Source organism: Monodelphis domestica, chromosome 7 (assembly GCF_027887165.1).
Source record: "Monodelphis domestica isolate mMonDom1 chromosome 7, mMonDom1.pri, whole genome shotgun sequence".
Taxonomy (NCBI): domain Eukaryota; kingdom Metazoa; phylum Chordata; class Mammalia; order Didelphimorphia; family Didelphidae; genus Monodelphis; species Monodelphis domestica.
In genome coordinates, this window is record NC_077233.1 from 135,723,695 (window position 1) to 135,736,822 (window position 13,128).

At 48.8% G+C, this 13,128-nt stretch overlaps 1 protein-coding gene across 1 annotated transcript in view; it reads right to left on the reverse strand.

The window, feature by feature from the left end:
• ATP2A1 (ATPase sarcoplasmic/endoplasmic reticulum Ca2+ transporting 1) overlaps positions 1–12,438 on the reverse strand; it is a 17,560-nt gene extending 5,122 nt beyond the window's left edge. Inside the window, exons 1-12 of the mRNA XM_056805517.1 lie at positions 12,122–12,438; positions 11,814–11,831; positions 11,232–11,314; positions 9,183–9,287; positions 8,347–8,485; positions 4,104–4,184; positions 3,085–3,170; positions 2,343–2,640; positions 1,913–2,079; positions 1,166–1,254; positions 684–786; positions 332–463 (exon numbers count right to left, since the gene is read on the reverse strand). Coding sequence (XP_056661495.1) covers positions 332–463; positions 684–786; positions 1,166–1,254; positions 1,913–2,079; positions 2,343–2,640; positions 3,085–3,170; positions 4,104–4,184; positions 8,347–8,485; positions 9,183–9,287; positions 11,232–11,314; positions 11,814–11,831; positions 12,122–12,239 — 1,419 coding nt within the window. The 5' untranslated portion in view covers positions 12,240–12,438. The remainder of the gene's footprint in view (positions 1–331; positions 464–683; positions 787–1,165; positions 1,255–1,912; positions 2,080–2,342; positions 2,641–3,084; positions 3,171–4,103; positions 4,185–8,346; positions 8,486–9,182; positions 9,288–11,231; positions 11,315–11,813; positions 11,832–12,121) is intronic.
• Positions 12,439–13,128: the final 690 nt, after the last annotated feature.

Sequence of the window (13,128 nt, forward strand, 5' to 3'; positions counted from 1 at the left end):
TGATGGTCCTCCTGCCAAACATTATAAGGAATGGGGACCAATTCTGTCCACCTCCATGAGGAAATGGTCTTTAAAATGTAATATGAGTGGCAGAAAGGGGTTAGAAACAATCATAGTAACTCATGTTTCTGGGCACTCTAGGGTTTACTAGCTATTCTCCTTACAATGACCCTGTGGGGGTAGACGAATCTCATTATTCCCAATTTACAGAATGGCTGCACAGAGCAAGCACTGGAGCTAGAATTCAAACAAAATGGTGACTCAAATCTTGTGTCCTTCCTAAAGTCCCACCCCCCCCCCCCCGTAGTTCAGGGGAGCCTCTTAAACTCACAGAGTTGCAGGCATTGGCCCTCTCCACCTTGGAGAGACTTCTCACATCTGTGTTGAACACATTCATCTTTTCCACCAGGGTAGTAAGTGCTGTCTCGGTGGCCTCCCCGACCTTCTCATAAACACCTTTGGACTGATGGAAGAAGTAACAGCAGAAATGGTGAAGAGAACACAAATACCTGTCTTCCCCTACACACACACACACACACACACACACACACACCACACACACGGACAAATACAACTCTTGTGCTTATAGGGAGAGAGAAGAGAGTCAGAAATGCGCCATACGTCCACGTCCCACCACCACCACCACCACCACCAGGAAAAGAGAAGGTATTCGTGCTCCTCACCTCATTGAAGTCCAAGGAAGAGTCATTGCAGAGGGCACAGATGGTGGCCAGCTCTACCAGCCCATCGTACTGACCTGATCTGACTGGCTTATCATTCTTCAAGCTGTGGGGAATTGGGGAGGAGCACAAAGGGAGAAGACAGAGGGAAAGGGAAAGGCAGAGGAGGACAGGGAAAGGCAGAGGAGGACATGGAAGGGGTGGATTGGAAAAGCAGTGAACAGGTGGTCAGAAAGGGATAGTAAAGAAAAGTGGTGGGTAACCCATGGAACATGGGATGGGGATGGATAGGAGAGAATAAGTCTGGAAGGGAAGGGAAGGAAGGAGAAGACAAAAATAGCAGAGGAAGGTAAAAGAAACAGTGGTTGAATGTAGGGCCCAGAGAGAGAGAGTTGCTAGTCAAAAGAGTTATATGGAGGAAAGACAAGGCTGAAGGAGAAAAGGAAAATCTAGGGGGAGTTGGTAGAGGAATCTTGGCCACTTACACTTCACCCTCAGGGGCATAAGTGGAACCGGTGATGGCAAATTCATTCAGAGAGCAGAGATCCCCATCCACCTTATCAATGACAAACATCTGCAGGCAGGAAAAGGGGAGACAGACAGGTAAGGGTCACCCTCAGATTCAATCTGATGAAGCAGTCAAGGCTGGAGACAGCAAGATGAGTGGTCTTCACTATCTAGACGGGTATTTAATGCTTGGCATCACCCTTCTCTCTAAATGTCCTAAGTTCACTTCTAGAATTAGACATACAATAAAAAAGGTAGTTGTCAGTACCAAAGGGAGGCTAATTTTTCTAACTTCTTCCCTCCCCCACATTTCCCAGAGTAACAGTGATCTGAACAGGCATTTAGTGTAAGTCTGCTTTTAGCTCGCCTTAATCCTCCCCACCAAATTTCCCTCAAGCTTTTCTTACGCTCTATAATAAGGGCAAGAATTGAGTCTTATTTATAACAGTGAGTATTCTAAAGTTAACAGCAGCCTATTGCGTTTTCGAAGCTGTGCCAGGGAGTGTCCGGTCTGGGAGAGCAGCTGGCTTGAGAGGGAAGGGCCCTTCTATGGAGTGGTCAGGAGACAGGGAGCCCTCGGTGGACACTGTCAGGGCTTCTTCAGGAGCCAAGTAAGCAGCCACACAAAACACGGGGTGGAGTCCGAGGAAGCCCCCGCCTTGCATCTTAGCCCCCCAACCACTGGATCACTGCTGGAGGCAAGGGCTAGCTCCCAGGACACTGACCTTGCAGACCGACATCTGGTTGGTGGTGAGGGTGCCGGTCTTGTCCGAGCAGATGACTGAGGTGCAGCCCAGAGTTTCCACAGAGGGCAGGCTCCTCACGATGGCATTCTTCTTTGCCATCCGACGGGTGCCCAGGGCCAGACAGGTGGTGATGACGGCAGGCAGCCCTGGAGGTCAGAGGAGCGAGTAAAGAGTGAATGGAGTCCCTGGAGGGGGCAGTCATGAGACACTAGGAAAATGGGATGCCTGCTGTGGGGCCTTCCCAGGTACATGGTGACACCCTGAGAGATCCTGAAGCAAAGCCAGACAATGAGGCAAAGCTGGCAACAGAGGCCGCTTGTCCACACAGGGCCAGGTGGGGGAGCAGAGGGAACGGGGTGAGACAGACAGCGGGCAAAGCGAGTGAGCGTGTGGAGGAGGCTTCTCTCACCTTCGGGAATGGCAGCCACAGCCAAGGCCACCGCTATCTTAAAGTAGTAGATGGCACCACGGAACCAGGAGCCCCCATGGACGGGGTCGTTGAAGTGCCCGATGTTGATGAGCCACACAGCCACGCAGATCAAGGAGATAACTTTGGACAGCTGCTCCCCAAACTCATCCAGCTTCTGCTGCAGGGGTGTCTTTTCTTGTTCTGTGGCTGCCATCTGGTCCCGAATTTTCCCAATCTCTGTGCTCACTCCAGTGGTCGCCACGATGCCTACTGCCTTTCCTGCTGCAATGTTGGTGCCCTGGGAGGCAGGGACCAGACACAGAATTAGGTGAGGGCGATATCACCATCTTCCTTTCCCAGGAGAGGCCTCTGAGCTTACTGGGAAGAAGGCACACTCTGGCTCTGGGCAGGGCAGGTACAGATTCTTTTTTTTTTTTAAACCCTTACCTTCCATCTTGGAATCAATACTGTGTATTGGCTCCAAGGCAGAAGAGTGGTAAGGGCTAGGCAATGGGGGTCAAGTGACTTGCTCAGGGTCACACAGCTAGGAAGTGTCTGAGGCCAGATTTGAACCTAGGATCTCCCATCTCTAGGCCTGACTCTCAATCCACTGAGCCACCCAGCTGCCCCAGGTACAGATTCTTTACCCTTTACCCTGGTACAATTCCCTCTGATCCTATCACCTCCCACTCTGCAGATGGACAACCCTGACGCCCTGCTCCTCTGGTCTGGAGGAGCTCACCGAGAAAAGCATATTCTTCTTGTCCTGGTTAACAGCTCGTGGGTCAGGGACAGGTTCTGTATGCTTGATGACAGACACAGACTCACCTAAAGAGAAGCCAAGGAGAGTTAACCTGGTTTTAGGATGCTCCAAGGTACATACATTCTGTCAGTGCCCCTCAAATGGCTCCAGTAATTAAGACATTTGTCCTCTTTCCCAAGGGCTCTCAGCTGTTTTACATTACTAAGGGATAGGTCATGGCTCAAAATGGTTTGGTTGAGTTCTGGATTCTCTCATCTGAAGAGGGCCTCTCACTGATCCCTCCCCTTCCTCCTCCATGGAGAAAAGAAGCTGGACAAGATGACATTTATCAGGGGCCTTCAATGTGCCAAAAGATCATAGGTTTCCTCCAAGTGAGCTTTTGAAGTAAGGAAAGAAGCAGAGGTTTTGGAAAAAGAAGACAGGATGAAGTCTAAATAAGTATACAAAATAAGTTCAGAGTGGAGAATTTGAAGGTAATGATAGCTAGACTAAAGGTAGGTGGGGAGCTAACACTCCCTCTTCCTCCCCACATCTCTGATGTATCCTAACAGATCCCCCAATGACACAAAGTGGGAAAGTTTGGAAAACAAGGAAACAAAGGACACTGGCCACCAGAAACCTCAAGGAGGGGGCAGCTGAGTAGCTTGGTGGATTGAGAGCCAGGCCTAGAGACAGGAGGTCCTAGGTTCAAATCTGGTCTCAGACACTTCCCAGCTGTGTGGCCTTGGGCAAGTCACTTGACCCCCTTTGCCTAGCCCTTACCACTCTTCTGCCTTGGAACCAATACACAATATTGATTCCAAGATGAAAGGTGAGGGTTTAAAAAAAAAAGGAAAGAAACCTCAAGAAGGGCCTACTTATTTGTCATTTTTCCCTATCTTGAGGATCTCTATCCCAGAATATCTCCAAAATTTTATCTTCCTCCTTTCCCTTTTCTCCCTCAAAGACCTCATCTCTTCTTCCACCTTGAATAATCTCTCACCTAGGCAAACTCTCACCTGTGAGGATGGACTGGTCAACCCGAAGTGTAGTGGATTTGATGGAGAGGATTCGGATATCTGCAGGGACTTTGTCACCCACTGGAGAGGGAAAAAAAGAGAGGTCAGGTCAGTTGGGAGGGAAACCTATTTCTTTATTTTTGGAAACTGTAGGAAGAACAAGGAGAAAGAAAGATATGTTCAGGGACAAAAGGATAATCTATTGGTAACAAGATGTCTACAGTAAAAGTGAAACAGTACACTATGAACAAAAGCTAGGATACATATGTACCCAGGATAAGAAGGAAAATAGTTGCCAGAAAAAAATTTTTGTGTATTAAATATCTCTGATAAAAGTTTGAAATACAAGCCACATAAAAAATGAACACAAATAGATAAGACTAACACAGTTAGGTAAATACTTTCTAGCTGTGAGATTCTCAGCAAGTAAGCTACTTAACCCTGATTGCCTAGTCCTTTCCACTCTTCTATCTTAGAATGGATACTAAGATAGAGGGTAAAGGTTAAAAAAAAATAGATGGCACTAAGAACAATTCCACAATAGTCAAAGGTGATGAAAGAAAACATTTCTCAAAGAAACTAGAAACTGAGGCAGTTAGATGGCTCAGTGGATAGAGTGCCAGGCTTAGAAATAGGATGTCGTGGGTTCAAATCTGTCCTCAGACATTTCCTAGCTGCCCAATAAACCTGGGCAAGTTACTTGATCCCAGCTGCCTGGCCTTTACTGCTCTTCTGCCTTGGAATTGATTCTCAGGATCCATTCTAACAAGGAAAGCGTTTTTTAAAAGCAAACAAATGAACTTGGAACTATGAAAAAAACTACATAAAAGAGTGTTAAAATCACTCATAATAAAAAAGATGTGAATCAAAACAGTTCTAGAGGTTTACCACATACACAGCATGTTGTTACAGATGATTAAGGATGTAAATTGTCAATTTTCAAGGAAAGAAAGGCATGGAAGTACACAATTGGCAGAGCTGTGAATTGGTCTGACCATTCTGGAAAGCAATTTAGAATTGTACTAAGAAAATGACTAGAATTTCTACATCATTATATGCCCACTGCTAGGCAAGTATCCCAAAGAAGTCAAAAATAAAAAAGTCCCATTTATACACAAATATTGATAGCAATATTTTTATAGTAGCAAAGAACTGAAAATGAAATAGATGTCCATTAATTGAGCAATGGATAACTAAATTATGATATTTTAATGTTACAGAATATTACTAGGGTATTTAAAAACAATAAATATAAATATCAAGAAACATTGGAATGAGGAAAAGTCAAATAAGTAGAATACAGAAAACAACATACACAGTGATGACAATCATGTAAATTGAAAAAATGGGGCGGGGGGGAATGAAAGCTTTGTAATTATAGGACTGCACTTGGCCCTGAAGAAGATACATGACAAGGCACTTTCTTCCCTTCTTTGCCAAGGTGGAGGATGTAGGTATATAGTACATCTAATGTAGGAATTGATTAATAGATTTTCACTTTGATGGACTGCTTTTTCCCCCACATTCAATTTTTATTTTATGTTATGATGGTTGGCTCTCTGAATGAGGCAGAGAGAAGAGATATATTCAGAAGAGTGGATTATATAAAAGCAAAGGATAAGAAAACACTTTGTTTTAAAATAAAGAAGCAGTGGGGCAGCTGAGTAGCTCAGTGGATTGCGAGCCAGGCCTAGAGATGGGAGGTCCTAGGTGGTTCAAATCTGATCTCAGACACTTCCCAGCTGTGTGACCCTGGGCAAGTCACTTGACCCCCATTGCCTAGCCCTTACCACTCTTCTGCCTTGGAACCCATACACAGTATTGATTCCAAGATGGAAGGTAAGGGTTTTAAAATAAATAAATAAATAAATAAATAAATAAAAAATAAAGAAGCAGAATGCTAAAGGTAATTGAGGATGGAGGGCCAGAAAAAGTCAATCAGAGAAAGAAATGATGGGGTAAGAGGAAATGTGGCCAAGTTGGCAAACATGGGAAAGGGAGGGGGGAACAGGTGAACAAGAGAGAAACAGATGGTCCTGGAAGAAAAGCTGGGGAGAGAAGGAAGGAGGAAAAACAGAGTCATGAAAGAGGGAAGGGGAAAACAACTAAAAAAAAACCTGAAGAATGGCTAAAAATCAGAAGAGACAAGATAAAGTCAGGGGAGGGCAGAAGGAGAATAGTAAAAAAAGGAAAGGAAATGGCATGCCAGGAAATGAAATGAGAGGGAAAAGTAGGATAAATTCATCACTTTTCCTTTTCTGTACCTTCCCCACCTGTCTTTGTGGATTGAATTCCCACCCAATAAAGTTCACTTCTTCCAAGTAGTCTTCTTTGATCCCTCCATTTAAAAACAATCGTCCTCCTCAGATTGCAGATAGAATTTGGTTTTGAAATTCTTTAATATAGTCATCTGTCTATAGGGTTCTTAATCTTGGATCCTTGAACTTAAAAAAAATCGATGCATGAATTCAAAATATAATTGGTTTTCTTTATAACCCTAAGCATTTTCTTTTCTGCATTTGAAAATATTATTATGAAAAGAGTTCAGTAGGCTTCACTAGACTGATGAAGGAATCCGTAACACAAAAGAAGTGAAGAACTTCTGTCTAGGAGCTCCATGAGGTCTAGGACCATGTCTTCAAGTTTCTCAAGTGACTAAAACAATACTTCATATGCACACTCAGTGGTGATTAATATTTGCTGAATGATTTACTGATCAAAAGGATTTGGGGCAGACTAACAATGAGATGGGAAATCATATGAATGGGAATAAGCAAGAAAGGGAAAAAAGACTACTTACTGACATTGGAGAAGGAAGGAACTGGAAGAAATTAAACCAACAGAAGAAAAAGTTGGAATAAAGAAACCAGGAGAAACTGAGGTAAGGGAGAAAGATGGGGAAAGAGAAAGGAAGATAGAAAAATGGGAAAGGGAAGTATAAGAAGAAAAACCAGAGGAGAGACATATACATGCAGACTTAGAATAGAGATCGTAGTCTCAAAAATAGGAGAGACCCAGGAGCATATCAATTAATACTAGGAATTCAGTGCTGAACAGACAAATATACTGGGGTATGACTGCTCACATTTGAGAACCTTTTAGGGAACCAAAAAACATTCTCCTGGACTTCGACCTACAAATTCAAGCCCTCTGGATGGTCCTTAAGAGAAGGGCATTCTCCGTTCCATTATTGGGGTGCAGGAAACCCACCCTAGTCATCTCTGGGACCACTAGTCCTGAAGATAGAGGAAACAAGGGAGGGAAGAAGCTGGCCGATGGCGGGACACCCTGTCACCCTACCCGAGGCAGTATTTATAGACAGTCATGGCCCTGGCTCCCGACTGTGCTGCCGCTGTGTTGGGGCACAGGAGGGAAATCCTCAGCACCCACTTCTTCACTTGGCTCCCCTCCCCCACAGTGTCCACACTCTCCTAATGGGGTATGGGTAGGGGGACAGCATTTCTATGTGTCACAGGGGCCTCCGAGATGGACGGAAGGCCCGGGCAGAAGAGCCAATATAAAAACCGCTGAAGGGGACAGAATCCTCGTAATCTTAGCCGCCTGGCCCCCACCCCTCTCCCCAGTTAGGCATTAAGTGTCCCTCGGTTTCTGGGAGGCGGGGACACTCCTCGAGCTCCCTCCCAGCCCACAACCCGCCCCCCCTCCCCACCCCAGGTCTCGTGCTCTCTCGGTCGCCCATGTTTCCCATACATGGCCGGGGGCTCGATCTCTCGGCCACCCACGCTCCTTCCCCTCGGAGACTCCTCAAGGGCACCGAGAGGTCAAGATTTATAGCTGACGAAGCTGGGGGTGGGGGAAGGAGGGGGAAGCGAAGCCAGGGGTGGGAGTGATGGGGCCCGTTGGCAGGGCCCTGGGTACACCTGTTGCTAACAAGTGCCTGGTGAGGGAAGGAGGGGGCAGGGGGCTCTGCTTTCAGCCACAGGGACAGGACTGGCTGTTCCTGTTGAGACTCTAGAAGGGGGCAGCTGCTGGGGGGCGCTGATGAGGGGGAGACGCCTGAATGCCCCGGGGTGACCTCCTCAGGAGTCTGGGAAGGAGGAGCCAAGACCTTTCTACCTCTCCCGGCGAGCCTCCTCACCCCTCAGCCCCTCGATCCTGAGCTTCTCATTCAGACACCCAAAGACGAGCAAAGTCCCTCCGCACGCCTCCCCGCGGACATAAGTTCCCAGGATGCCCTGTGCCCTTCCTCTCCTCGCTCTGAGTCTCCCCGCTCGGAACTCACCAGCCACCTCCACGATGTCCCCAGGGACGATGTCCCGGGCCTTGATCCTCTGTACGGACTTTCGGTCAGCCCTGTACACTTTGCCCATCTCGGGCTCGTACTCCTTCAGCGCTTCAATGGCGTTCTCTGCATTACGCTCCTGCAGGAGACACGGACGGACAGAATGGGAAAGGGAGGAGGATGAGCGGGGACGTCGAGGACGAGGAGGTTGGAGAGCTCAAGGAGACACGGACGGACAGAATGGGAAAGGGAGGAGGATGAGCGGGGACGTCGAGGACGAGGAGGTTGGAGAGCTCAAGGAAGAAGGGACGTATTTTCGGGGGACGGGGCGGGAGGAAAAGGGGTCCCAGAAAGTTCAGCCTAGAGAGGGCGAACAGTTAGAGAGGGAGTTGGAGGTGCCCGAGGCTTACGTACAAGGAACATCGCTAATGTTATCTGAGGAAAAAACAGCACTGGAAATAGTATTAGTAAAGAGTGAAAGATGGATAAGCGATATGGGGATGGCAAGAAATGTCCCTAGGGAGAGAAAGGAAACAGCCAGGGGGGCGGGGAAGGTCAGAAAATAGGTCTTTTGTGATTGGGTGTGAGAAACGAGAATGGAGGAGAGAGATGCCCAGGCTCCAGCGAGAAAGAAAATTCCTCAAAGGAGGAGTCAGCAGGGTCTGCGATGAGGGAATGTCAAGGAGAAGGGGCAAAAAGGCAGCGGTGACCCCTTAAAAAGGGCAAAGCTCAGGAGAAGTGAAGTAGAGGGGGAAGAAAGAAACTCAGTACAGGGTATCACACACAAGGGACCAGAGGGAGCCTGGGAAGGTAGACAGGCTATGAGTGATCCTGACCTGCCAAACCCCAACAATGGCATTGGCAATGAGGATGAGGAGGATAACGAAGGGCTCAACGAAAGCTGTGATGGTCTCCTCACCTTCCTCAAACCAGGCCAGTACCTGTGGGAAGGAGACAGAGGCAATGAGACTGCCCCAGAGAAGGGCAGGAAGCAGAAAGTTCAATACCTACCACCAGCCCTTTCTGTGGTGGAACGAGGGACACAGCTCCACCTTCACACCTATACCTGTAAAGCACATGAATGTATGCTCAAGTCCATTTTTTCACTTACATGTAGATAGGTTCACCCATGGGCTGTGGGGAGCCCACAGAATAACAGCTCATCGTGAGGTAGCTTTTTAAGGTTTGAGGTAGAGTGCAGTTGTTATTACTCCTATTTTACAGCTGAGGCCATCTGAGACTGTATGCAGTTAAATAATTTTGCACAGTGATCCCACAAGTGTTTTGAGGCTGGATTTGAAACCAAGTTTCTTGACTCCAGATCTAACAAGTCCAACATTCCTGACACTATGCTCAAGCACACATTCACAGCCATAAGGGATGGATGATTTATTGGAGGTCTCTCCACGCACTCAGGTTTGATTTTGTGTCCTGCACAGCGGACCACCCCAACCCCAGTCACTCGTTCCCCTCGGTAACACTGTTTTTTGTTAAAGCACAGGCGCTGGGAGCCTGGGCCCTTCTCCCCACCCCGGTCCAGGGTTGAGGGGAGGGCGGGAGGGGGGGGCTCCAATTTCAAGAGAGCTGCGGGGAGATAGGATTACCGGGCCTCGTGCACACACACCCGGTCCCAGCTGTTTTCCCTGCCCAGCGACAGCTCCAGCAAATGTCAAGATACAAACTTGAGAGGGGGAAAGGAGTGCCTGCCAGCCAAGAAGAAAGGGAATCGGGGTGAGGAGGAAAAAGGATCTGGAGAGTTGAAGGGATGATCGGTGAGAACGAGAGGGAGGGAGGAGCTGCCGAGGGCCTAGGGGACGAAGAGGAGAAGTGACCCCACCGGGGATGCAGTGGACAACTGGAGGAGGGCAGGGAAGAGCCACGGGAACGAGGGTGGGGGAGGACCTAGGAATGGTAGGTTAGGGAGGAAGACAGCCAAGCTGAGGGCAGGAGGTCTGGGGAGTCGTTTCAAAGAGAATGAGGCTGGTCGGCAGCCAAGGAGAAGCCTGGAGAAGTAGAGAGACCTGGGGTAGGGAGAGGAAGAGAAAGCTGAGGGTCGGTCATTTGAAAACTGAGGGCCAGGAGGAGCCAGGCAGAAAGGACCCAGGGCTGGGAGCCAGAATGCAACTTAAGGCTTTGAGCCACTCATTCCGAGAAGGGTGCTCCCCGGTTTTCCCACTGGCCCAATCAGCACGGACGGATAGAGGACTCCCTAGGAGCCTCAGCCTCCCAGTCTGAGGAACCCGGGCCCCAGAGCATGCCGGGTGGGAGTGGTGCTAGCAGCCTTGTGCGTCCTGCTGTCCCAGGAGCGTGGCTGCTCCGGCATCATTATTATAAATTTCCTTGGTCTTTTAAGAGGCAAGCAGTGAGAGGCGTCAAGTTCGGGATCAAGATGGGGAAAGCAACCAGAGTCCAAGGGGAGGAGAGACACTTCCAGCCCCCACCCCGCACCCCTGCCTGCAGCCCCACCATCTGTCCCTGCTCCTTCCCACAGGTCCCAGAGAGAACCCTCAAGCCTGTCCCTGACCCTGTGGTTAATGAGGAATCTTGCTTTCCAATGCTGAGCAGAGGGTGTCCCCTCCTTCCATCATCATCATCCATTCTCCTCCTGCTATAAAACCTCATAGCACTATAGGACTTGAGTCACTATCATGAATATCAAATGATTTCTATCATGTCCCTAGAGGATTTTAAGACTCTCCAAGCACTTTTCTCTTGCCAATCATCATCATTTTTGAGAGAAGGAAACTGAAGCGCAGAGGGGGAAGGGAACCCCAAAACTGTTCTCCCATAGCCTCTCCCTCACCCCCAATGATTGCTGCCATCCCACAAAGGGGCCCCTACTCCCATGGTCCCCCAGCCCTCTTCCCCTCCACTTGTGAACTTACAAAGGAAATGCAGGCAGCCAAAAGCAGAATCCGTACGAGGAGATCTTCAAACTGCTCGACCACTAGCTCCCACAGGGACTTGCCTGGGAGAGGAAGGCAGGGGAAGAGAGAAGATTGCCCCGTCCAAGGGTGACAGTAATCAAAGCAGGAAATGCTGAATGCTCGGGGTTGGGCACAGAGAAGAAAAAGGCTAAGGGGTGTAGGGTAATAAGGTGGAAGGGGGATAGATATGAGAGTCTGGAGAAATTAAAATGCTCAGCCCTGAACAACTCCATAGCTCAAGGAGCAAGAGACAGACCTCGATGGGAGAAGAGTAGCAACTTTGCCTGGGTAACTTTTTTTTCCCTTTTTTCTTGTTACTGGGTTGGGTTTGGGAGGTGGGGGTGGGAAGGTAGGGCTGGGTGAGAAAAGGACAGACAGTGAACAAGAGGGCAGAAATGAGAAGCTCTTCCCTTTTGGTGGACCTTATTCACTGACAAAAGGACTTTAAGCTTGAGGACTTATAGCCCAAAGCAGCTGGGATGGGGGCTGAGGGGTGCAGTGAGAGAAGGGAGGGAAGATAGACAGGAATTATTGACTTACCTTCTTCTGCAGGGAGTTCTGGAATAGGGTTGGGAGAGAAGAGAATAAAACAATTCATTGAGAACCTAGTCTCTTCAGTCCAACATTTCCTCCTCTCCCAGAATATCATGTCCAAAGTGGGATAATTAGGCCACAGAAGGAGAAAGTGAGACAAGCTGTAACCAAAGCTTTGGAGATACCACTCCACCAATTCCCACTTCCCTTTCAGAATTCAGTTGTCCTCCTCCTTGGCTTTTCCCCTAGAATCTTAGGGGAAGGGGCACCATCTTGGGGAAGAGAGATAATCATCTCCAACTCCAGATACTCACCATTGGGTCCATACTTCTCTAGGTGTCTTTTAACTTGGTCAGGGTTGAGGCCAGTGTTCTCATTCACCCCAAAATAGGCCAGACATTCCTCCGTTGTCTTGGAGTGTGCGGCCTCCATCTTGCTCCCTTCCTGGGGGCCAGGGGCCGGTGCGTTCTTTCTAGGGGGTCTCTCTCACACGTGGGGGATTTCCTCCTCAGTCTCTCCACCTGCTTATCTCTGTCTGTCTCTCTTCAGCCCCCCTGATGGGCTTGTCTCCCCTCTACACAACTCTGACCCCCGTCCAACCTACAGCAGCCGGCCACCCCCCCAACCCCCAGCTGGCCCTTATGAGTGAGTGGGGGGGTGCCCAACCCCCCCACCAGGCCCAGGATTGGCTGGCCAAGACCCTAACAGGAGGGGCCAGAAGAGAGAGGTATTTTTGCTGACAGAGGGGGAACAGTGGGGCTGCAGCCTGAGATGTCACTCATAAAGCCAGAGTGGCCCCTGCCCCAGGGAAAGAGGGGGCAGGGGAGACTGAGACTGTCTGTCTCCTAAGTTTCTCATCTTCCCTGCAACTTACTTTCCCTGCCTCCTCTGTCCATCAAATTCTAGTTTCCTCAACCCAATCTTATTCTTTTTCTTTCCTACCCCCTTTCAGCCCTTTGATCCCTTCTCCCCTTCATTTTTCTGCCCTCCCCCCTCTACCCATTTGTTCCCACTTGAACCGCCCAGTCTGTCCCCACTACCATAACTTTCACCATCTTTTTCATCTTAATGAAATAAAGGAGGAAACACATTGAGACTGGACCTGTGAGGGGGAGTGAAGGGGTCAGGGAAATCTAAGACAAAACTAGAGGGGAGATTCTCTATTGGGGGTAAGAGAGAGCAACTCTAGAGGGGCAAGTGGAAATGAGGAGGGGAGAGCGTCAAAGGGACAGGGCAGAAGGTGGTAATCCTACCCCAGGGAGGGGGGCAGCAGGAGCCATCAACATGGGATTTAGTGTCCAAGTGCTGGTGAGTAAAGCCA